This window comes from Saccopteryx bilineata, chromosome 1, assembly GCF_036850765.1.
Source record: "Saccopteryx bilineata isolate mSacBil1 chromosome 1, mSacBil1_pri_phased_curated, whole genome shotgun sequence".
Classification (NCBI taxonomy): Eukaryota; Metazoa; Chordata; class Mammalia; order Chiroptera; family Emballonuridae; genus Saccopteryx; species Saccopteryx bilineata.
This window is the reverse complement of record NC_089490.1, coordinates 121,197,857-121,224,670: the sequence shown is the minus strand read 5'-3', so window position 1 is coordinate 121,224,670 and position 26,814 is coordinate 121,197,857. Positions and strand designations below refer to the sequence as shown.

Here is a 26,814-nt window from a genome sequence, read left to right as displayed (position 1 = left end):
TGGGAAAGGCTTAATCCCAAAACCAAGCCCCAGGCTACAAGGATTCTCAACACACATTAATATCACCTGGGCGATGGCCTCACGTGGGCAGCGTAATCTTTAACAAAGTGAGCATAATACATTTCATCTGCCTAACAGGTAGATTTAACTCTTTTTGGCAAATAGGTAAGAAAGAGGCCTTACCTAGGGTGACTTCTAGATTTCTTGCTAGAGTGACTTGCTGGTCTTGCTTCAAACTGGATCCAAGGTGAATGTAATAATGATTTTCAGCTAAACTCTTCCTTTCCCTGATGGGTCATTCCAAGTCCTTACTAACTGGATTCTATAACCCTGGAAAGTTTGAGATTTATCAGTGCTGTTAGACACACCCCTTCCTTAGTGGCTCTTCCCTTTGAACATTTAGTACTCTTTAACCAAATCTCTATTACCACTTAACACATTGTATTGTAATCAAAAGAGTGCCTTACTCATCTTTCTCCTTCAAACTGGAAGCATCTCAAGGGGCACAGTGTTATTTTTATCTTTGCACTTTCAATGCTTGGCACAGAGATGAAATTTAAAGCAGCAATTCTAGGATTAATGGCCATTTACAAAAACAAACCAAATGCTAGCAAAAACTCCCTTTCACATACAGGGGGTTGGTAAGATTGCTATACCTGAAAGCATTTTAATTTAAACATACATCATACATGAAGGTATTCAGGATACCTCCAGCTGCTCAGTCAGTAATTCGTTCATTTATTTGCCAGCACTGTAGTGAGGTACCAGGCACTGAGCTGGGTGTTGAAGGCACAGAGGCAAATGGCAAGTTGCAGCTTTGGAGTTATCAGGGACTAACAGAGGAATTGCGCCTTATTAGTGGCCCCTTGAGGTCACAAAGATGTTGTAAAGCCAGTAGCCTCGACCACCATCACAGCTGCCTGGCCCATGCAGATTCACATTAGATTTGGACAGACGGTAATGAAACAATGGAGCCACAAACTGGTGGGCCATTATCTTTAATCCTAGCTTGCACCTGGCAGGCAAGTAAAAACACATACTGGGCTCCAAAACCCACTCATTCAGTGCTCACAAAGCTACTGACTTATCTGAGTTTCCTAGAATCAAAGGTTTCTCGCTCACCAGCCTTTTCACCTCTGTTCTTCATCTCCTTCTCTCTGCAGAAACTCTGCACAAACTGGCTTCTCCCTCAGCATTCCAGCAGCTTGGCTGCTTCTCCTGGCCTCTTCCACCTGGCTTTTCTCTGCTCTCCTCTCTAAAGCTAATCTCAGGAACAGAGAAAGAGAGGAAGCTCCGGGTCTGCCCCATTTTATAGTGTAGAAACCAAAACCTTTAATCCAATATACAAACAAGGAAGTCTCTGATACAAAGTCACTTATCTGAGCCATAATGGGATTCCTCATGAGAGTGCACCACCCCACATCAAAAAGGGTGGGAAAAATTTAGTCCCAAAACTAAGCCCCAGGCTACAAGGATCCTGCCAGCCTACAGCCCGCCCCCAGCACACATTAATATAATCACACCCATCCCAAGCAAAAGGGCATCCAATACCATCACACCTGGGCGACTGGCTTCCACGTGGGCAGTGCCATCTTTAACAAAGTGAGCATAATATATTTTATCTGCCCAACAGTAAATCATGCATATTTGCTGAATTAGGTGGGGAATTTTTTTTTTAAAAGAAAGGAAAAAAGAGAGGAAAGGAAGGAGGGAGGGAAGGGAGAGGGAGTTGTCATTGTTGCATCAAATGCAGTTTATAAGCAAGACAATTAAAACTGAAAATTCAGTTTTAATTTTAAGAACATTCAGAAGCACCAGTACTACCCCATCAACATCTCAGCTGGAAAACTACGTTCCTCTAAAGTTGATCTGAAAAGCAAAATTGAAATTTATTTCTATTTGGACTAAACCTATCAGAACAGGAGCATAAAAGTCTAGAAGAGGCGAAGATAGCCTGGTTTTGGAAATACTGTAATGCAGCCTCTGCAGACTGTCACGCGGGCCGAGAACCGAGGCAGCCTCAGGGACTAGAAGGTGACCTGCTTCTTCGGAGCGGAGGAGGCTCTGCGCATACTTGAGCCCTTGCCCTTGAAGGGGATTGAGCGAGCGGAGGGGAGGGTTGGGCGGCGCTCGGGTTTCCAATCACAATAGAGAAAGCTAAGAGGCCGCTGAGGGGTGGGTCCCGCCTCCTCCTCCCTCTTTGCAGATCTTGCGCAGGAGCAGGCGCAGGCAGCTGACATTGTCTTCTTGGCGCGTCTCCTTAACTACGTTGGGAAAGTGTTCTCCGTCCTGGTAGGTTTCGGCTCAATAACCTGAATCCTGACTCACAGGCAGAACGAGTGGGGCATGCAGAGTAGACCTCGTGTAGCAGGACTGTGGGAAGGACCAGAGGACTTATGACCCCTAGGGCCGTTAGCCCTGAGCATCCGGACGGGAGTCAATCCTGGCGTTGGGGGTGGTAGGTCGTGCCCTCAGCTGCCGGGCGAGGCGGAGCGAGTGCCTGCAACTGAGCTCCCTCCGGGCTCGCTTTCGGCCGGCCAGTACTCCCTGGGGAAGAAACTTGAATTTGCAGCTAAAACCCGGGCTCTCGTCCTTGATCGGCCGGTGGCGGTCACATCACCCCCCGTGCCTGCTGGCCGGAGTCGGGGCACGTGCTTTAGGATCTAGGGTTAGGGAGAAGGAACTAGGTGACGTGCGAAAGCAGGATGATCTTGAACCGGGGTATTGGAATGTGCTACTATGGAAATGGTGAAATGTCTGGCGGGGATGAGGGTCAAGGGTGATGTGCATGCAGGTTTGACCGTACACTCCAGTCTGTATCCGGCTACTCTAGACGCAGCCTTTTCCAGGGTTGATGTCTGGCTTTTCTGCTGGATGCTTGGGGTGCTCTGTTTACTTTGCCAGCTTTGGGTGTTGCAAGTAAGGAAGGCCCAGACTTGCCCCCAAAGACCTCCGAGGAGATCTGAGGTTGCCACCTCCCCTCGTGACCTGCGACGCTGTGCTGCGGGCGCCGAGAGGAAGAGGTGGCCTGTGGGCGGCCTGCAGTGGAAGTTGCAATTAGGGCCTAGAGGAGGAGGGGAAGGACTGGCACTTGCTTAGTGGAGTCATTAGATGACTTTTTAAAAAGTTAGAGTTGAGAGATATTTCGTAAAAGGGATCATTGCTTCTGAACTTAAGGCGCTGGTTTATTTCTAATGATTTATAGGCACAAGGGGTAGGGGGATGGGAATGCAAAGGACTGAGAATCAGAGGTGGCTTTTATGCTGTATGCTGTGTATCATTCTTTTTCCTACAGCCAACGCTCTGATCTTGGCACAGTCCTGCGAGCAATACTAACATTTTCTTTAAATTTTTTAGAACTCCTATTAAGGAAAGATTAAAGAAAAACACTTTTCTCCGAAAAGATAGGAAAGAATCTGTACTGACTCAAGCCTCTTAAATTGTAGTTTCTGAAATGCCCCAAGTTAAAAGACCTGTCTGAACAACTAATCAGTGTTTAGGTATTAACCACTTCTGGATTTTTGTTTTCCACTGCTTGCTGGATCCTAAAGAATCTTAAAACAACTAATGAAAATAAGTTAATAAAGAAAAACGATGCATTTGTATCTTCAAGAAGAAGAGATACAGCATTCTTCTGATTCTGCTTAAAATGAAGAATGTGTATGAATTTCACTATAAGGTCATCTTATTTGTGGATACATTTGCATGCTGTTCTGTATTTCTTGAGCATCCACAAGAAACTGCAAATGTGCTCAGTAAAGGCAAAATAATCTTCAGTTTATTCCCCAGTGACTGGGGAGAAATGTCTTTTAGAGGAAAAATAGCTTTAGAACAAAATAGTTGTAACACAATTGTCTCCAAATTTAAGTACTTGATTCTAACTTAGAGATTTATTGACTCTTTAACGTATACAGTTACTATGCTACATTTTGTTACTTAGTTTACTGCAGATGAGAAACAATAAATAGGATTGGGAAGCAGGAGTTCAATTTGAAACCAGTACAGTGGCCTCCAAGGTGACAGTCTAGCTTTAGCTGTAAATAGCAAGGATAAATAATGGACATTATCATAGGTTACAATGATGAGTGATACTAATTCTGAAGAAAAGGCTTAATTACAATCTGTACTCTCTGCATTTAGGTAGGCAGAGTGGTACAATGAACTTTCCTATTATTCAGAAAGCACATCTGATTATCTGATGACATGGGTAAATTTGGTATTACTGTGTAGAATGTTTTCCAACAGTTTTTAATTTTTTTCATTTTAAATTTTTGGCTTTTTTTTTTTTTTTTTTTTGTCTTTAATGGCTGGAAAGAAACTAATTCAAAAGTTGGTATTCTTTTATTGTGACCCCCGAAAGGAAAATGTATAGGTATCTATGGTAATCACCTTTCAGCAATTGTCCAAGGTGTACCAAAAGGAATTCAGGGTAATTTTTTATTTTGCACCTTCTGCCCAAACATTACACAATACCGTTTTATTGTCACCGTATCTATTTAAGAACATATTGTGTATTCAGTATACTTGGCACATTTTAAATAAGACTTAAGTAGGAGAAAAAATAGAAGAACCAGTCAGTTCCTGTTTTCTAAAAGTGATAACCATGAATAGTATAAATTAATATTTATAATTGACCATTTACTTTTTAGATCAACTTAGTTTACATAGTTACTTATAAATTCTCTGGAGAATAGAAACATCAGTTAATTTAAATGTAACTTTTTTTTTTTTCCAGAGACAGAGAGAGTCAGAGAGGGATAGATAGGGACAGACAGGAATGGAGAGAGATGAGAAGCGACAATCATCAGTTTTTTGTTGCGACACCTTAGTTGTTCATTGATTGCTTTCTCATATGTGCCTTGACCACGGGCCTTCAGTCGACCAAGTAACCCCTTGCTGGAGCCAGCGACCTTGGGTCTAAGCTGGTGAACTTTTTGCTCAAGCCAGATGAGCCTGGGCTCAAGCTGGCAACCTCGGGGTCTCGAACCTGGGTCTTCCACTTCCCAGTTCGACACTATTCCAGGGGTCGGGATATTTGGCTGAGAGCCATGAATGCCACATATTTTAAAATGTAATTCCGTGAGAGCCATACGATGATCCGTGTATGTTATGCATTATCCAATAAAAATTTGGTGTTGTCCCAGAGGACAGCTGTGATTGGCTCTAGCCACCGGCAACCAGGAACATGAGTGGTAGGAAATGAATGGATTGTAATACATGAGAATGTTTTATATATTTTAACATTATATTTTTATTAAAGATTTGTCTGCGAGCCAGATGCAGCCATCAAAAGCCACATCTCGCTCGTGAGCCATAGGTTTCTGACCCCTGCTCTATCCACTGTGCCACCGCCTGGTTGGGCTACTTTTTGGCTTTTTCTGTTTTGTTTTGTTTTTTGGGTTTTTTTGTTTGTTTGTTTGTTTTAAGATTTTATTTATTCATTATAGAGAGAGGAGAGAGAGAGAGAGAAGGGGGGAGGAGCAGGAAGCATCAATTCCCATATGTGCCTTGACCAGGCAAGCCCAGGGTTTTGAACCGGCAACCTCAGTGTTTCCAGGTTGACTCTTTATCCACTGCGCCACCACAGGTCAGGCTACTTTTTGTTTTTTAACCGGTGAATGAATAGTTGCGAGAAAAAATTGTTACAACTTGTAAATACTAATATGAGCCCACAGGCTGATGAGAAGAACCCAAATTCCAGTAGCTTCAGGGAGGTTCTGTCTTAAGTTCTCCATTAAATGGATCGCATGGGTCTTAAAAGTATATTTTGTGTTCTGGAATATCATTAGGCTCATTTTCAATTGTATTTTATTTCAAAATTGCAATAGTAACATTTTCAGGATCATTACCATTCAGGTGTCTTATGTGACATGTTGATTCTTTTCTTATAGTGCACAATGGCGACTCTTAAGGAAAAACTGATTGCACCAGTTGCAAAAGAAGAGACAGCAGTCCCAAACAATAAGATCACTGTCGTGGGTGTCGGACAAGTTGGTATGGCATGTGCCATCAGCATTCTGGGAAAGGTACATTTCAAGAATACTGTACATGGGAGACCATTTTAGTGTGGGTTCTCCAGGCACTTCAGGATTTTATTGTACTTTTAAAAGATTTTTTTTTCTGAATAATTGAAAGTGTGTTGTAGACATGATACTGAACCTTTGAACATGTGAGCATGTGTCTTCTGAGAGAATGATAGTTACCTTATCTGACATAATAGAGTTAAGACTCCCAGGGAACTAACACTGACACAAGACTACTATATTATCTAATATACAGTGCCCAGATTTAAAATTCTCTAAACTGTTTTTATCCCAATCCAAGATTATATATTTTATATACTTGTCATGTCTCTTTATTTTTCTTTTCATCTAGGATTGTTACTGAGCCTTTTCTTTGTCTCTCATATCAGTGACATTTTTGAATAACCCATGACAGTTTTGTAGACTGGCCCTCCATTTATGTTGGTATGATGTTTCCTTGTAACTAGGTTCAAGTTAAATTTTGGGGTGGGATCATGACTAGGTGACATTCTAACCTCTCTGGTGCATCACATCAGGAGTCACGTGATATTCAGCTTGTCTCATTACTGGTGGTCACTGCAAGATTTCTCCACTGCAAAGGTCCCTTTACCTTCTACAATTAATAAATATATACACAGTAGCTTTTTGAGGTCTTGAAATTCTCAAAAAGTCTTACTTTCCTCAAACTTCACTCAACAGTTTTATTTTGAAATAAAAATTTACAGAAAATTTTCAAGTATAGTAAAAGTAAATCTTTTATATCTACTTTTCCCAGATTTACCAGTCCTTGGATTTTGTGTATGTGTGTGTGTGTGTGTGTTCTCCCTCTCTCTCATTCTCTACACACACACGCTGACTTCTAATGGATATTTTGAACATTTTGGAAATTAAATGCAGACATCGTACTTTTTCCATATAAATCCAAGAGAGTACATTTATTTAAAATAGGACATATTCACATATTCTCACATAATCAATGTGATTATCAACATCAGATTTCACATTGATATCATACTATTAACACCTTCCACTCCTCAAGTCTATATTTTTCCTCTGTACCTCCATGGGCTTTTTGCTTGCCTCATGTCCCCTTGTGTTTTAAACCACAATTAGCTTTATTTAGTCTCTAAGGACTTTTTTTTTTTAGTCTCTAAGGACTTTTGAGGAAAGAGGTCTTTTCTTATTTACCTCACTGAATTCATTCTTTTGCCTTCTGAAGGCTGCTTTAAATGTAGGAATTAACCTTCTCCCTCCCCTCCCAAAATACTGACTTGTGTTTAGAACACACTGCCTCTTTGTACTTATATGAAGACTGCCTGAATAACTACTCACCAAGCATATTTCTGTTTGCTATGTTTATACCCTGAAGGAACAAATTCTGGATCTCCACTGAGAAAAAAATTATCAAAGCGATCAACTAAAATATGCTGTGTGCAACAATGAATGCTTTGTTCTTTTGCGTTTTTTCAGGCTCGTTTTCATTGACCAGTTGCCTATGATCTAGGAGAGCTGCTTCCCAAATGACAGGGAATTTCAGTAACTGAACTCGAGTGCTCACTGTTCATGCCTGTAAAAATGAAAACTGGTCCAGCTTACATTTCTTTTATGTAATGTTTATTGAGTGTGTAACACATTCAAAGCATTTTAACTGAAATGCTTCCTTTTAAACAACCACCTGAAGAAATGGGAATTGTCCCTGTCCTGTTTTTTGTTTTTGTTTTTACAGAAAGAGAGAGAGACACGAAGCCAAGGAACAGCAGACAGGGACAGACAGGAAGAGACAAAGATGAGAAGCATCAACTTATAGTTGCTGCACCTTAGTTCATTGATTGCTTTCTCATATGTGCCTTGACTGGGGGGCTACAGCAGACCGAGTCACCCCCTTGCTCAAGCTAGTGACCTTGGGCTCAAGCCAGAGACCATGGGGTCAAGTCTGTGATCCCACGCTTAAGCTGGTGACCTTGCACTCAAGCTGGTGAGCCAGCACTGGAGTCGGCACTGAAGCTGGTGACCTTGGGGTTTCAAACCTGGGTCCCCTGTTCCAGGCTGACCCTCTATCCACTGCATCACCACCTGGTCAGGCAATTCCTGTTCTGTTTTCAGCCGAGGTGGCTGGCCCGCAGTCACATAGCTGGCAGTGCAGAGCTGGGTTTTGAACTCAGGATGCTGAACTCAACTGTACTGACTCTGAAATGTCTTTATCTTCTATGCTGGCATTTAGGCAGTTAAAAAATCAAGGTATTGATGCCATATTAGCTAGGGATTTTTCATTCCTCCTGCTAATCTCAAAATTTAGATAATGCAGAAACCTGTTTCGGAGCTATCATGCGTCTATGAGTACCCCCCTGATTGTTTCAACTGTAAATTTAAAATCCTTCATAGTAAATTATTTAATGGAGACTGTATCTGCAGTTACATAATACTTTGGCCCAATTCAAGCAGGCTAGAGGACTGACCTTGCTGCTAACACAGTGGGAATCTTCCAGTTTACTTGTTTAGTTGCTTGCTGTGAGGGAACAACTGCTTTGTTCAAAGACCATTTTATTAATGAAAAATATGTAAATCTTATTTTAATGAGTAAGGATTAAAGTGTTTCAATATGATACTGATATTTGGTAAAGCTTAGGAACCCCACTAGTTCAATAGAGAAAGGAAATTAACAGTGCTAACTCTGTTTGGTCTCTGTATTTTGCCTCTTCTCTCCACAGAAGTTCTAGGAGGGTATTGTCATTTATAAATTACTGTTGGGGTAAAAAAAGAACTCAGAAAGACTAAGTGATTTAATTCAGATCACACAAATAGTCTCAGATCTGGCATTTTGCATTCAGCACTGGTGTGCTTCACAGGGGACGCACACTGCTTTGGCTCAAAGGAGCTAAGCTCAGGCATCCGAGATAGGCTGAGTGGGAGGCCCACCCCTCAGCTAGGCCTGCGAAGGCAACTCGGGCTCCCTGGCACGATGTCCCACCATTCCAAAGACTCAATTATTTGCTGCCTATTCTCTTTCCTACTCCCTGTACCCTCATTGCCAACATAATGACCAGAGTGAGATTTTATAAAAATAGGAGCTTTCCTACTTAATGACTTTTCAGTAGTGTCATAGTGCACATGTGCTACACATATGCAAAAAGCCTGCATGTCGCAAGAACCTTTTCCTCCACAGGCAAAGCAGTGGAGGGTACAACTCCAGGCAGCGTCATTCACGTGTCAGGAGCACCTGGCAGTGCAGCATGATGGTATTGTTTCACACTTCATCTCTTACCCACTGCTTTTTTTCTTCAAAATGGCAGGCTCATTTCCTTTTAAACCCTTTAACTTTATTTTCCCTTTACCTGGAATGTCTATCCTAGACCGTCCCAGAGATGACTTTCTATCATTCATATCATGCCTTCCCTGACTCTCCCAAAACAAAGTAAACTTCCTTCCCAGTAACTTGAACATCACCCTACCTCTTGGTGTTAATAGCACCTACATACATCATCAGAATCATCTTAAATTGTATGCTTAATTCTTATTCTTTTCCTGATACATTTCATGAGAGCAGAGACTTTGCCAAATTCATTCATTACTATATTCCTGTTTAATCAATAAAGCTTGGCACATTTACAATTTATTCCTGCTATTGCTGATAAACTATATTTATTTACATTTGGCCAAATTTTGATCATAGCTTTTCCTTCTTCCTGGCTTCTACTGCCAAAAATGACTTCTGCCACACTACCAGTCACAAACTGCATTTAGCCGCCAAGTTCTCATCATGTTATCAGGGTCAAATTTATTTATTCTACCCTGAGCCTTTGTGCCCAGCTGTTTTAGGTTTGAATATCTATTCTTGGTTCAGTCAACTGTAGCCACATTCTCAAACACAGCATAAGAAGTCTCTTAGAAAGAGCAATGTTATTATAGACATAGTGCAGATTTGGCTTAAATTAAGTTAAAGTGGCACTTAATTAAAATTTGGAATTTGTACATGAATGGAACAGACTAGAAGTCCAGAAACAGGCCGAGACAATATTTAGTGATAGAAGTGGCATTCCAGAGAAGAAAAACAAATTATTGAAAAAAATGGTACTTGTCCATTTAGCTAATTATTTGGAAAAGTTAACACCTTTTCTTCCTACAATATTTCACGCACCCTAAACACTTGAATATAAAAAATATAACCATCAAATATTAAGGCATTGGCAGCAGTAATTTATTAGCTAAAAGAACCAAGAGGCAGGTTAGGACTGTGTCTGTCTGGTCCACATAGTTCTTTAAATTAGAAAACATTTTCATAGTCTGTTAAACAAGGTTTCAACAGTGATGTTCTTGGCTTCCAACTGACCTTGTTCCTTAGTAAATCACCACTTTTTATTTTTTTTTTTTATTCATTTTAGAGAGGAGAGGGAGAGACAGAGAGAGAGAAGGGAGGGAGGAGCTGGAAGCATCAACTCCCATATGTGCCTTGACCAGGCAAGCTCAGGGTTTTGAACCGGCGACCTCAGCACTTCCAGGTCAATGCTTTATCCCACTGCGCCACCACAGGTCAGGCAGTAAATCACCACTTTTGCAGTTAATCCAAGCCTTGCAGTTTCAAATATTTTAAAATATAGTTACAATTTACGTAAAATATATAGATGGTAAATTCATAGGCTGGACACTAAGTTACTGCAGAAGAAAGTTTATTTAAGTCAAACAACAGTGTCACTACTTTGTCACATGTTTTCCATTTGCCTGCCTCCACACTTGAGAGATGCTCAGTGGTGCAGATGTAGCTAAATCCAGCTCTGCAATTATTGACTCAAAGCTTTGAGTCTCTTCCTTCCTTGCCAGCTGAGCATGCACTTCTCAGCCAATTCTCTACACCCACTGAAACAAAAGACAGGATCTGAGATCCTGTGATATCCTTTTCCACTTAAGCCCCCAATTTTTTTTTGCCCTGTTGACTTCAGTAGCGCACATGTGTGATGTTACTAAAATAAGCGTGATGTTCTTTGTGCTCAGGACCTTGACTGAATGTTATAACTATTGTTAAATAACATTGCCCAAGTTTGCCAAAAAGCGTTTCCTTCGTCCCGTTTCATTATAACATTGATCAGATGCCATCGGAACTTATTAAACTCTCTTGTTTATATTAATTAGCTAGTGATAAAATCAATTTCGTTATATATCATTTCACCCCAGTTTCTTTTTTTTTTAACCTTTATTTATTTATTTATTTATTTAAATTGTGGTTTTGTTTTTTTCTTATTTATTCATTTTAGAGAGGAGAGGAGAGACAGAAGGGGGGTAGGAGCTGGAAGCATCAACTCCCATATGTGCCTTGACCAGGCAAGCCCAGGGTTTCAAACAGGCGACCTTAGCATTTCCAGGTCGACGCTTTATCCACGGCGCCACCACAGGTCAGGCCACCCCAGTTTCAGGAACCTAGCAACAGTGTGAAGTGAGAGATTACTGTATTAATTTAGGACTGAAAAAATCCAAATGAGCGTTTTGTGTGACCTTGTCAGAGGCTGCAAAGGAACATAACCATTTTAAAAGTGTTAAAACATGTGTTTAAGTAAAAATGGGTGATCATTAGTGTCAGTATTTGACTTACCATATTTCCCCATGTGTAAGACGCACCTTTTTTCGAAAAATTTGGGGTCTATAAACTGGGTGCATCTTATACAGTGGTGGTAGATTTTTTTTACTTGCATTTCATGCTTTTTCTCACTTGTTCAGTTGTACGAAAATTTTTAAAGATTTTATTCATTGACTTTAGAGCGAGGAGAAAGAGAGAAAGGGGTGAAAAAGGAACAAGAAGCACCAACTAGTATAGTTGCTTCTCATATGTGCCTTGACCAGGCAAGCCCAGGGTTTTGAACCGGCGACCTCAGCATTCCAGGTCGATGCTCTATCCACTGCGCCACCATAGGTCAGGCTCAGTTGTATGAATTTTATGATGAATAAAAACTTGAGTTCAAAAAAAAAGAGCTCTAAAATCCAAGAATTACTAAACTGAAGTGAGTGGATGTGTGTTTGGGGTTCTAAGCACCATTAAATCATTGTACAATTCTGAAAAACAAAAACAAAAAACTTGAGTTCAATAACTTTATGTAATACATTTTTTTTTAATTTCAGGCCCCAAAATTAAGGTGCATCTTATACATGGGATCATCTTATATATGGGGAAATACGGTACATGGAAATGAGAAAATATTTACTAAGTAACTCCCAACTTATATAACAATAATTTTATAAATTTTCAAGTAAATTAGTTGCTTGGAACTGAGAACACATTTAGTCCCAAGGAGGCTTGAATCTTCCCAAGCAAATCCTCCCAGCTTTATGCGGCCAGCCAGACTGGGATTCTAGAGACAGGGTGGTCCTTATTCCTTGGTGCCTATAGGAAGCGGGATCTGCTTTGCTGGCAACAGATGTAGGTCAGGTTTCTAATAGGCCATCTCGCCTCTCTCTGCTTCTCCCTCCTGGTCAGCAGTTTCCTAGTTCCACCCCAGGCTACTGTACCTTATTCTTCAATGTTCTTCCGGAACCCCAATTCCCAGTGGGTTCCAGTATTGATATATTATAGTAAGCCATTTATTTTGCTAACAGCCCTAAAAAAAAACAGTAGAAGCAAAGACTAGTCATGTTTAATGGGGGGGATGACTACATACTTTTTTTTTTTTCTTTTTCAGAGGCAGAGTGAGAGTCAGAGAGAGAGAGAGAGAGAGGGATAGATAGGGACAGACAGACAGAGAGAAATGAGAAGCATCAATCATTAGTTTTCCATTGCGACACCTTAGTAGTTCATTGATTGCTCTCTCATATGTGCCTTGACTGTGGGCCTTCAGCAGACTGAGTAACCCCTTGCTCGAGCTAGCGACCTTGGGTCCAAGCTGGTGAGCTTTTGCTCAAACCAGATGAGCCCACACTCAAGCTGGTGACCTCGGGGTCTCAAACCTGGGTCTTCCACATCCCAGTCCGATGCTCTATCCACTGCTCTACCACCCGCTCAGGCAGGATGACTACTTTTTAAAGACTTTTTGAACAACGGAGAACCTGGTTTCAAAGCTAAAAGATTATTTAGATGTGTCTAGATTGACACCAGCCCCACCTACTTTTACAAGAAGAAAGATCAAGAACTTGCTGAAAAACATACATGATTACTGAAAGGGAGAATCCAGAGTTTTCTTTCTTTCTCTATTCATGTAGAGATAAAGAGAATACATGTGTGTGTGTGTGTGAGAGAGACATATGTATAGAACGTGAAATTATGGTACTAGATTAAGATTAAATAGTATGCTAATTGATTTAGGCTTTTATTTTGCATGAGTTGCATAGGGTGATGACTGGAATTGAAAATAAAAGAACTCTGAACCTGGGCAAGTTTGGAGAATCTAGTAATCTTGGATCCTCTGTCCATAAAACTCTTTCCTTCCTCCATATAAATATTCAAGTTGGTCAGAACCAACCTGAGGATTCAAACTTCACAAGCAGAGCTTTAAAGCCAACTCTAGTTTGACCAGGTGGTGGCGCGGTGGGTAGAGCGTTGGACTAGGGCGCAGAGGACCCAGGTTTGAAAACCTGAGGTAACCAGCTTGAGAGCGGCCTCCTCTGGTTTAAACAAGGCTCACCAGCTTGAAGCCCAAGGTCACTGGTTTGAGCAAGGCGTTACTTGGTCTGCTGGAGCCACCCCTTCCGCAAGACACATATGAGAAAAACAATAAACAACTAAGGTGCCACAACAAAGAATTGATGCTTCTCATCTCTCTCCCTTCCTGTCTGCCTGTCCCTCTCTCTGTCTGTGTCACACACACACAAAAAAAATAAAATAAAGGCAACTCTAAAGTGAAACTTAAACTCATGATGGTTTAAACTAGACCTGTCCTCAGGAACCCTCCTAACTGCAGGTGATCTCAGGGATGGACACACTGCCCAAGGTTGTTTCTGTGACTGGGTGAGTCTCTCTTCACCATGAGACCACTGTTGAACCAAGTTGGTTTCATCAAGAATCTTTACATCTGCATATTCTTAAAGCCATTTGTGTTATGCCAGTCCAGTTCTAGTTGAGGACTAGAAGGTAAAATTCTGAAAAATCCATGTCTTAAATATAAATAGTTTATTATTCAAGGTGTTTTATTATGAAATTGTTTAAAGAGCACACCTCAGTCCATGATAAAGCTCTCTAGGTTTTCACTGGGCTCTTAGCCATTTCAAGGGTTTCTGTGTGGTGCTGTGAGCTGGAATATCCTGGAGTAGCATAGAGGACCAACACCTGCTTTTGTGGTTCCAGTCTTTGGCTGATGAGCTTGCTCTAGTGGATGTTTTGGAAGATAAACTCAAAGGAGAAATGATGGATCTGCAGCATGGGAGCTTATTTCTTCAGACATCTAAAATTGTGGCAGATAAAGGTAATATTTTATGCCCAATGTGATCTACCTAATAAATTGATATCCTTTCACTCTCTGATGTACCATTAGTCTTCCCATCATGGTGAAGCTAATGTTGGCAGTTTCTTCGTCCCTTCTGGTTCCAATTCATTCTGGAGAACCAACCCCAGTGTTACCTCTGTAAACCACCATGTAAATTCTACACATTTGGTACTAACGTTTTAGCAGACTGTCTTGTAATGCTTGCTTATGTGTATTCAGGAATGGGAAGGTTTTAGACAAGAGAGAATATTTGCACAAATAATTTATTTGAGTGCACTAAAGAAACTAAATAAATTCATGTTCTAGCCATCTGTTCTGGATTCACTTGTTTATACTGTAATTCTGCCAGTACAGTGTGGCAGTGACTGAAGCTATATTAATGTTGCTCCCACGTAATCTCTAACAATACTGCTACTGAAATTAGCTGTTACTGATTGAATTACTAAGTATACTGTGTACTGTGAGACTTTTTGTATGTCTCATATTACTTCATTGTCACAGCAACCCTAAGAGATAGGTCCTATCACCTCCTTTTTATAGGAAATGAGACTGATAAAATATTGACTGACAAAGTGACATAGCACAGTTTAGTTATGAGACATTCATAGCTAGTGGGTCTAATGATCATATCAAATCATAATGTTTGTATCTTTTGGGAAAGGACACATTTCCTTGAGGAAAAAATTCTCTAGAGAAACTCATGGCTAAAAATGAATAGGCTTGAGTATTAGAAATTAATTGCTAGCCAAGAATGAACACTTCAGTTTCTTCCATCCCAATCATAGATTGAATTAACATTACAGACCTAGAGGTACCTTTAAATTGCTTCTTTTTTTTTTTTTTTAATTGAAGGGCTGTTCGTTGGATTCACTGTTTATGCTCTGTGTTATTACTGACAACCCAATATTCTCTAATATAAATTCAATAGCAAGTTGAATTTATAGCTGGAAACATAATTTAGGACCTTTTTAATTTCCTTGGTCAATTCTCTGAGCCAATTTTATGTTTGAAATGTTTCCAAATAGGAGGAAGAAGCCACAGAAGCATTGCACTATATAATACAGAAAACGACATTCTCATTTACTTCCAGAAGTTTATGGATGTTTAGCTAGTTTTAGAGCATATTGTATCATGTTTTGGTGAAGAGTTGTCTTTAAAGTATCTTTTATCTTTTCCCTCTCCTTCCAGATTACTCTGTAACCGCCAATTCTAAGATTGTGGTGGTGACGGCTGGAGTTCGTCAGCAAGAGGGAGAGAGTCGTCTCAACCTGGTGCAGAGGAATGTTAATGTCTTCAAATTCATTATTCCCCAGATTGTTAAGTACAGCCCTAATTGCATCATCATTGTGGTTTCTAACCCAGGTATTTAATGCCTTCAGGGATCAATTGTGTTGAGTTCAATGTTTTAAGGGTTTTGTTTTGTTTTTTGAATTTTAAGTCTGTTTTTTGAATTTAGGGAAATCTGTTCTGGTGTGAACTAACAGAACAATTCACATGGCTTCTGTTATTGGATCCCAAAAAGTGGTGTTTACAAAAAACAAATGGCACTATCCCAGGCCAAATATTTAAAAATGTGAAAAGTTTTTTCATCTGTTTTATCTGGGTTTGTCGGAGAGTCTAAAAGCTTTTAAAATTTCTGTAAAGATTATCCTTGGATGCATGATGAAACGTTTGAACATGGCTTCAGTTTATAAGAAATATTTTAGCAGTTTTTTTTGTTGTTGTTGTTATTTTTTACATAGGCAGAGATAGACAGGGACAGACAGACAGGAACAGAGAGAGAGAGATGAGAAGCATCAATCATTAGTTTTTTGTTGCATGTTGCGACTTCTTAGTTGTTCATTGATTGCTTTCTCATATGTGCCTTGACCGCGGGCCTTCAGCAGACCGAGTAACCCCTTGCTGGAGCCAGCGACCTTGGGTCCAAGCTGGTGAGCTTTTTGCTCAAGCCAGATGAGCCCGCGCTCAAGCTGGCAACCTCGGGGTCTCGAACCTGGGTCCTTCCGCATCCCAGTCCGACGCTCTATCCACTGCGCCACCACGTGGTCAGGCTATTTTAGCAGTTTTGACCTTCTGTTTTCCTTATCTCTGAAACTCTTCAAAATTGAATTAGATTGAATTTGAAACAGTTTAAGAAAAACATCATTCAGCCCTGATTTAAAGATAGACTGTTATTAATAGACACATGCTAACACCAAATGTTAAAAACGTAATACTTCTGGTTAGAACGAATTGCGTTTCTTTTAGCAACAAAGTCAAAATCTACTCTATTTCACACTTCTTTTGTCTTTAATTTGCCACCAAACTCATTGTGTATTGGTGAGCATATTACATACATTGATAAAATGGTAAAGCTCATCATCTCTGACAGTTCATGTAGAGAAAGATTGTGACTGAAAACCAGGGGAATCCTTATACTTTATGAAATATTGAGAGATGGAAGCAAGCAAGGGCAGATTGTTTTAGTATTCTTTTTCTCTGTAATTCTGGATTCTGACTTAACAAAACAGTTCAACTGTGCTTCTAAAAGTTCTCATGGTGGCAGAAAGCTGTAGAACAAGCATGACAAATATCTAGATATTAATAGCTGGTTATACAATTTTCCAAGGAGCTTTACAAGTCTTAACTCTCAGGAGTCACGCCTATTGAGTCTAAATTGCCAGGGAACATTTATAAATCTAGTCAAAAATGACCTTAAGCTATCTTAGCCATTGTCTATGTACGAGTCTGGAGGTGGAGACTGCAAATTTAACCCCTTGCCTTTCTTGTGTACACATATTCCTGCTTTTATATATTTTTAAATTTTTTAAATTTATTTTTTATGTGACAGAGACAGAGAGAGGGACAGATGGTGACAGACAAGTAGAGAGATGAGAAGCATCAATTCTTTGTTGCAGCACCTTAATTGTTCATTGATTGATTTCTCATATGTGCCTTGACGGGGGGTGGGGTGGGGAGCTACAGCAGACCAAGTGACCCTTTAGCTCAAGCCAGTGACCTTGTGCTCAAACCAGTGAGCCTTGCTCAAACCTGATGAGCCCGCCCTCAAGCTGAGGACCTCGGGGTTTGAACCTGGGTCCTATGCATGCCAGTCTGCCTGGTCAGGCTATTTCTGCTTTTATAGCTTAGCCTATAAGTTATGTGACCAGCAGGTTTTGCCTCTGTGCAGTCTCATTTGCACCATACCAGGATAAAGGTCCTGTTATAGAGGGCTTTTTATTAAATGGTAAGAAATGTTAGTATTTTGTATTAAAACAGTTAATAACTGAATAGCCCAGGAAAATTTATAGGAACACTTTGGTAATTCAGTAACCAAATGGCTTTTGGTTTATGATGACAGTCATTAACAGTCATGGAATGTTAGAAGGCATGATCTACTCAACCCTTTTTTCTCCACGTACAGTAAGTTAATGAATCTGCTAGTTCCTATATATTTTTGTTTCAAGTAATAATGTAAATTAAAAACACATTATTACATTTTTCTTGTCTTTCTAACCTCCATTATCTCAAACATGAAAAGGGAAGGTATTTACATCCTTCTAGGCACACCTCAGTTGAGGAGTGGGGAAGTGGGAGAGGAGAAAGCAGGGGCACTCTCTAATTTACATAGCAGTTGAAATCAGTTTTGATTTACTTACATATGTACTTTTTAATATTTTTAGTGGATATTCTCACATATGTTACTTGGAAACTAAGTGGATTACCCAAGCACCGTGTGATTGGAAGTGGATGTAATCTGGACTCGGCTAGATTTCGCTATCTTATGGCTGAAAAACTTGGCATTCATCCCAGCAGCTGCCATGGATGGATTTTGGGAGAACATGGAGACTCAAGTGGTAAAAAAAAAAGTTAAAATAAAATTAAAAGTGGACAATGTTCACTGTGTGCTACTTATGGTATTGTTCTTGCCGTTCTAAATTTTTGTTTTTAAATTTTATTTTTAGCAGTGGGATAAAGCATCGACCTGGAACGCTGAGGTTGCCGGTTCGAAACCCTGCACTTGCCTGGTCAAGGCACATATGGGAGTTGATGCTTCCTGCTCCTCCCCCTTCTCTCTCTCACTCTCTCTCCTCTCTAAAGTGAATAAATAAATAAATAAAAAACTAAAAAAAAGATTTAAAAAAAATAAATTTTATTTTTAAGCATTTTCACATGCTTAACATTATAAAGAAGTAATTTTTGCTGGATAACTTTGATATAGACTGCCTTAGGCAAATACTTGATTATTCATCAATCTTTTTGCCTGTTTAATAATAATTAATGATTCTTGGTTAAGTAAGTTATTACTATGGTAATGTCAAATATCATTTCTAAACCCCTCATTTTTTCTATATTTATTATTTGTATTCTATAAGAGTAAGCTTTCTCTTCCCCATTTATTTATTTATTCATTTATTTTTATCAATGTAAACTCAGATTTTTGTTTTATTCTACGATAGTTCTGCGGTCATTGTCATAATGCACAAATCATCCCAAATAGGTCAAGTAACAGGCTCTTCAGGCTGGCTCCTGTGTCTTTTTGACACATTTTGAGCCCTTTTTTGCTTTCTGGAAAAATAAAGTGCACCAGCTTGATCTCATACTTCCCCTTTACCGTCACTAGAATTATCTGCTTTTCCAATGAACTTTGTTTCCATCTCAGAGGAATGGTGTTTAGAAACCAAGACCTGGGATAGGTGTGTTCATGCTCCTGATATGTCTTTGCTTCTAGACCCCTTCAGTGGACAGAGCTATGGGAGCCGTCATGTTTATTGAGGGAGGGATAAATTGGGTAACAAAAGCTTTTAAATAACTAGTGTCTACAATTCAAATATGTAAAATCTTGTTTCAAATGAAATCAGATTTTTAAGAAACCTTTAATAACTTGATCATTTTAAGCAGTAAGAAACTATATGGTAAATCTCTCAAGTATTTTTATTTTTTTAGAAGACTGAGTAGAATTATTGGACATAAATTAATCATTGTAACAATACCAACATTAAAATTATAACGCACTTCTGTTTCTTGTATAATGATTTGTTTGGAAACAATTTTTCACATCGTTTATTTTAAATGTTGTTTTAAGTTAGTATTTCTCTTTTCATTGGAATTAATATTTCTGTTCCAAACAATTTTGTTTAAAAATATTTATGAACAGTTGTGATTGTATTTAATAATCCCAAGCTTATTTATTTATTTATTTATTTTTATTTTTTACAGAGACAGAGAGTCAGATAGAGGGATAGATAGGGACAGACAGACAGGGACGGAGAGAGATAAGAAGCATCAATCATCAGTTTTTTGTTGCAACACCTTAGTTGTTCATTGATTGCTTCCTCATATGTGCCTTGACCATGGGCCTTCAGTAGACTGAGTAACCCCTTGCTTGAGCCAGCAACCTTGGGTCCAAGCTGGTGAGCTTTTGCTCAAACCAGATGAGCCTGCGCTCAAGCTGACAACTTTGGGGTCTCGAACCTGGGTCCTTCCTCATCCCAGTCTGACGCTCTATCCACTGCGCCACTGCCTGGTCAGGCCCAAGCTTATTTATTAAACATAGAATTTTATAAGTTGAATTAGCTTATTGTATAACCTAATAATCCAAAACTTTAATATTAATAATAATGAAAATACTGGTCTTTGTTTTACTAAATTTATTTCTGCCCAATATGCAAAGAGCTATTTTCTCACTAACAGATTAAGGTATAAATTTTCTTTTGAATTTAGTAAGAGTGTAATGTGATATTTGAAGGAGTTCACCTTGGTATTATAAGAATTTGATCTTCTAATTATTGCATTTGTGCTTTTTTATATAATGAGTTTGATTTTTTTTCTTAGACATTATACCACTTTATTCAAGAGTGCTTCATATCCAAAGATATGTCTGAATTTAAAGCCTATATAAAGTATTTAGTACAGTGTCTAGTGTATAGTAAAGGTTCAATAAATGCTAGTTATTACAAATACACGGTTGCTAGAAACACAGATCTGGAAGTGATAATACATGTCTTCTAGTGCAAGACTTGTATTTTAATGAGGAAACAAGGAAGGCAAACAGTCATTGTGGCTTGTTGAAGATCCTTTAGCTATATTCATGTCTTTAGATTCCTTTTTGGGGCAGAGTCAGAGAGAGGGAGAGATAGGGACAGACAGACAGGAAGGGAGAGAGATGAGAAACATCAATTCTTCATTGCGGTTCCTTAGTTGTTCATTGATTGATTTCTCATATGTGCCTTGACCGTGGGGCTACAGCAGACCAAATAACCCCTTGCTCTAGCCAGTGATCTTGGGCTCAAGCTGGTGATCTTTGCTCAAACCAGATGAGCCCGCACTCAAGCTGGTGACCTTGGGGTCTCAAACCTGGGTCCCCGAACCTGGGTCCTCTGTATCGCAGTCCGACGCTCTATCCACTGCGCCACTGCCTGGTCAGGCATGTCTTTAGATTCTTGACCAATGTTTTATTTATTCATTACTATGTCATTTTTTCCAGAACATCTTTTCTCCCAGTATTTCCATGTTGATCTACAATATATTATGTACATGATATGAAAGAGAGTTATACCGTGCTCCCTATGGCAAAATTATGTAGACCTCATAGCTTTCAAAGACCATGAAAATATTCTAGTATTTTGGTTTTGGTTTTGGTTTTTTTGGAGTGAGAGAGAGGGACACATAGGGATAGACAGACAGAAAGGGAGAGAGATGAAAAGCATCAGTTCTTCGTTCCAGCACCTTAATTGTTCATTTGATTGTTTTCTCATATGTGCCTTGACCCGGGGCTACAGCAGACCAAATGACCGCTTGCTCAAGCCAGCAACCTTAGACTCAAACTGGTGACCTTGGCGTTTCAAACCTGGGTCCTTCGTGTCCCAGTCCAATGCTCTATCTACTGTGCCACCTACTGGTCAGGCTCTAGTTTTTTCAACAATTAGTCTGAATTTGCAAAAGTTGTGGACTAGAAGAGGCTTTATTAGGTTATGGGCAGCTTCTTCCTTCATAGCCATGATAGATTTCACCCTGTGCCTTCGCTCGCATTTATTAAGGTTCATGAGAAACACATACTTCTTTTTTTTTTTCTTCTTTTGCCAAATGAGAGAAGGGCAGATAGAGAGACAGACTTTCACATGTGCCCGACCGGGATTCACCCAGCAACCCCTGTCTGGGGCCGAAGCTCTGCCCATCTGGGACCATGCTCACAACCGGGCTACTTTTAGCACTTGAGGTGGAGGCTTCACGGAGCCATTCTCAGTGCCCAGACCAGTTCAAATGCCTTTATTTTGTACGCTTCTCTGACATTCCTTTCCCCTATATTAAGTAGACCCTTTATTTGTGTTTTATTACACTTCCTCCATACTTCTGTCAGAGCTGATCCCTTTGCTTTAGTTTCCTTTACTTGTTTCTCCCAGTAGATTCTGAGCTTGTCTATGTCACAGAGCATGTCTTCATTCATCCATATAGCTGTTGACTGGGCAGCAGGTGTTAAGAACAGGCAAGAGAGTTGATTTGATGCATCAAAAGATACAGCCGGTGATAGAGGTGCACCTTGTTTGCTATACCTCTAGAAGCATTCTTAGAAGAAAATATTTGATCCAGTTAGAACCAGAAAAATTCATTGTGGCTACATGAAATTTCTTTCAAGAAATCAACTGCATTTGAGGCGTGAGAAGAGATACTTTACCCAAGATTTCTTTTTAACTCTAGAAAAAATGGGGCTTCTATTAGAAAAATAAACAAGAGGGAAGTTAAAAATTCCTCAAATCAAAAGCTTAGGATAGTTTCCAACCAGAATCCTTTGTGATTTCACAAACCTAGAGAAAAGCAAGAGGTTCATATTCTCTGTAAGTATGACACAGTAATTCTATTTTGCACCAAATGACTGAAAGTTAGAAGATCAGACGTGTGGCTATTTGAAGGCAATATCAGCCTTTTGGGGGAAATACACTGGAATCAGTTGTCACAGTTTGAGTATGTAGCTTGTATCAGAGATGAAACCTGAAATAAGGGAAGAAGGGGTTTCTGAAAATAGTGTCAGAAATATATAAAATTTTTATTTTTTATTTTTTATTCTTTTATTTATTTTTTGCAGTGGCTGTGTGGAGTGGAGTGAATGTGGCAGGTGTTTCTCTCCAGGAATTAAATCCAGAAATGGGAACAGACAATGATAGTGAAAATTGGAAGGAAGTGCATAAGATGGTGGTTGAAAGGTAAGTGGAAGGGGGCTTGATTTAAGAAAATTAATTTCATCATTACTTAAATAAAATCATAAGTAATTTCTATGGCTACCAGCTCAAATAAATGCCTATAGAAAATATGCAGCTGTTACCTGCTGAAACAGACAAGAAGAACTTACGCTGGTAAATTTGCTGTGCTAGTCCCCGGAGGAAAAGCAAGTGTTCTTCTGGAGAAATGCTTGTTGTAGTGGTAACAGGAACAAAACATGGAATTAACAAGTGAGAAGGGCTTTCCAAATGCCTCCTATCAATAGATAAGTCTGACTTATTTAAAACATAACCCTAGGCACTACTAGTATCATAATTGCCTAAAATAAATATGTGATGATTGATTGTTGAAAGTGTTTAAGCTGTGCTATATTTACCTTTCCACACTCAGATAAAGTTTCTTCCATTTTCTTTTTCTGGAAACTCTTGAGACTAACCATTCTCTCTATATATAACCATTATGCTTATCATAAAACAAGGTGTTATTTGGCTTGTTTTTTAGAAAGAGAGACAGACAGACAGGGACCAACAGACAGGAAAGGAGAGAGATGGGAAGCATCAACTCATAGTTGCATACCTTAGTTATTCATTGATTGCTTTCTTATACATGCATTCATGCTTAGCTGGTGACCCCTTGCTCAAGCCAGTGACCTCTGGGCTCAAGCCAGCGACATTGGGATCATGTCCATGATCCCATGCTCAAGCTGACCCCTCGTTCAAGCCGGATGAGTGCAAACATGGGTCCTCAGTGTCTCAGATTGATTCTCTATCCACTACACTACCACCTAGTCAGGCTTATTTGGCTCATGATTCAAATCATGGCACTAACTAACTATATAGTCTAATGAAACAAACCATTTAATTTTTAAATTGTATCTCAATTTTCTCCTCTGTAAAGTCATGTGGTTATAGTTATTGTACAAATTGAGTGAAAGTTCACATACCTATGTACGCACTTATTATTGGTAAGATTTCAATAAATAGTAACTTATTTATAAAGAATTGTGACAAAACTAACTGACATCTTAAAAATGGAATCATTTTATTTAGTTCAATTTTAATAATTTTTTTTTTCAGGAATTTGACCCGTATAATGAGAAAAAGAATCTTTAAAAAGTTGAATGGGTCCTTAGAATTTTATTAGCATAAGCTCTTTATTTTCCAGATGGGAAAACTAGAGTTCACCCAAAAGATATAACTTGTCCACAATCTTCTAGTCAGTAATAGATCGCATTAGATTTCAATTTCCTAATACTCAGTTGCTCCTGCTGTCTCTCAAGTACCTGTGCCTTTCTGCATTTATATGCAATGTTGTGTTCAGAAAATACTTTACCAGGCAAAGTATTGTCTTCACTTTGTGCTTTAAGTTAGTCGGTCATAGTATTTTAGGTGACATTGGTAAGTGGAACCTCAAAATCAAGATATATTTTGTCTTTTTACTTTGTTTCCTGATTTCATTAGTATATTTGGAAGTGTTCATGTTTATGAAAAGAATATTAGTTGAAAAATGTACATTTTTTACCACTGTGACTTTATTTTCACTTACACAACACCTATTTAAATTTATCAAAACATTTATATAGCACTCACCGTGTAATGTTTGAATTTTAAGCATTTTGCATATATTTTAACTCATTACCATTGTTATCTTTATTTTATAGAAGAGGATACTGAATAAGGAAGGTTAAAAAAATTAAACAAGAGTACAAATTAAAAAGAGACAGAGCAGGAATCAAACCCAAAGAGTCTAATTTTAATAACTATTGAGTCATTTCAGTAATTTCTTTTATGATACGTTTTTCCTAGTGCCTATGAAATCATCAAGCTGAAAGGATACACCAACTGGGCTATTGGATTAAGTGTGGCTGATCTCATTGAGTCCATGCTGAAAAACTTATCCAGGGTTCACCCAGTGTCAACAATGGTGAAGGTAAGACAAACTGTTAGAAAATGTAAAATGATTTCTACTGCTGTATTCTATAAACAGATTCATTTAAAGAAGGATAAGATAAAGTCTCAGTAATTTCTGTATCTCAAAGTTTTATGGTGACTTGTCTTGCTACGGGAAGTCCAGGACAATAAGAGCACAAACATCCAGTACCTTTCTATAGTTTTCTCTTGTATGATGTGGCAAATTAAAGATTAACTCTGAATTGTATTTGGCATATTCTCACAATGTATGATTTTGGGAGGGAGGGCGGACAGAGACAAAGAGAGTCAGAGAAGAGGGACAGACAGACAGGGAGGGAGATGAGAAACATCAATTCTTTGTTGCCGCTCCTTAGTTGTTCATTGATTGCTTTCTCATATGTTCCTTGACCGTGGGGCTATAGCAGACCGAGTAACCCCTTGCTCGAGCCAGCGACCTTGGGCTCAAGCTGGTGACCTCAGGGTCTCGAACGCTCTATCCACTGCGCCACTGCCTGGTCAGGCTGTATGATTATTTAAATAAGTATACAATACTCTTATTTCAAGTTGGTGTATTAAACTAAATATTGTATTTTGTAGCTCTTTATACCTAAGCAAACTTAGTTTAATTCAAAAGCTATGAAGCAGTTAAGTAAATATTGACTGCTTTAAACCAAAACTACTATTGCACTAAAACATTGTGTAAGATAACTTATTTTTCACAAGTCAGTGCAAAGGTTAGAGATGGGGTACAGTAGAATAAAAGAGCCATACAAAGAGATAACTATTGAAACTTTTGGGGAGTAAAACACAGTTACAGATTTTTTAAAAAGCAAATATAGCAAAATTAGATTAACTGCTGTGTCTTGGAGTGCGTGTGTAGGAATTTCTTTATTCTCTGTACTTTATTCTCTGTACATAAAAATTTAGGGAATTATAAGTTTAAAAATATATTAAAGTAACTTCTTTAATATAATTACGTAGTTTAATTAATTAGGCAGCGAAAATGTCCCTGTGAATAATTTACTTTATACAGACTGGTAAAGGTTTTGGAGATTGTACTGATTTTTTCCGCAACTCTTGGAAATTATAAGAATCTTGTCTTTGGGTGGCCTCCAACCACTATTCTGGACCTTTTAGGTTAGCTACCTCTTGAAATTCTCTTCTTAACTAAAGAATTTTAAGAAATTTGAGATTTCATGAAAAGTAAGTAGACCGTTAAGAACTGCATTTGAATGCAATTTGAAGACATATATCAAATTCTCTTAAAATCTACCTGAGAGAGAGAGAGTTGTCAATAAGTTCAATAAAGTACTTATACTATTTTCCTATAAATTTCTAGTTTTATTATAGTGTATATTTGTCTATTCTAAGTGTAAAACCTAATTCAAAACACAATTATTGAGGAAATATAGGGGCTTATAAGTGATGAAAAATTAAAGAATGAGTTTGTACTAACCAATTTCCTACAATTCTTTCTATTCAAACATAGGACCTTTGATCATTCTTGCCTTGGTTTTATGTTTTAATCTAAATGCTTCCCTTGTCCGGCAGGGGATGTATGGCATTGAGAACGAAGTCTTCCTGAGCCTTCCGTGCATCCTGAATGCTCGAGGATTAACCAGTGTTATCAACCAGAAACTGAAGGATGACGAGGTTGCTCAACTCAAGAAGAGTGCTGATACCCTGTGGAACATCCAGAAGGACCTCAAAGACCTGTGACTTCAGGCGTCTAGGCTGTAGAAATTTTAAAACTATGATGTGATTAACCATGAGCCTTTAGTTTCCATCCATGTACATGGATCACAGTTTCCTTCCTAAATATGTGAATCTGGGCTCACAGAATCAAGGCCCATGCTTGGTCTAATGCTTGCAATATGAGTCCTTGAACAAATAAAATTAACTATAGTAGCGTACTTCTGTTTCTGGAATTCTTCCTTGAGTGGTTTCTGAATATTTCAGTCAGTTTGCAAGTAGTTTTCCTCCTACATCATAGATTTCCCTAAATTCTGTCATCTGCATTTCATCTTTTATACTCCTCCCACTAAAAAGCACAAAAAGTCTTGGTCAGAACATGTGCTGTGATTTTGTTGTTGTCCTGAGACTATGTTTATCATTTTTTTAAGGGATTTGATTTTATTTTTCACAGAAAAATTGAAAGTACAGAGATTTCCCAGGTACCACTTGCCCTCCTCACACACATAGCTTCCCGCATTAGCAACATCACTCACCAGAGTGGCACATTTGTTAAAATAGTTGAACCTACACGACATTATTACCCAAGGGCCA

General features: G+C 38.9%; 1 protein-coding gene across 1 annotated transcript; it reads left to right on the top strand.

Moving 5' to 3' along the window:
- Positions 1-2,147: 2,147 nt before the first annotated feature.
- LDHB (lactate dehydrogenase B) lies at positions 2,148-26,441 on the top strand. Its single transcript, XM_066264620.1, has 8 exons — positions 2,148-2,292; positions 5,892-6,026; positions 14,284-14,401; positions 15,611-15,784; positions 18,085-18,258; positions 22,485-22,602; positions 24,424-24,547; positions 26,080-26,441. Exons 2-8 carry the CDS (start codon positions 5,898-5,900, stop codon positions 26,245-26,247), a joined length of 1,005 nt encoding a protein of 334 aa, XP_066120717.1. The 5' UTR covers positions 2,148-2,292; positions 5,892-5,897; the 3' UTR covers positions 26,248-26,441.
- Positions 26,442-26,814: the final 373 nt, after the last annotated feature.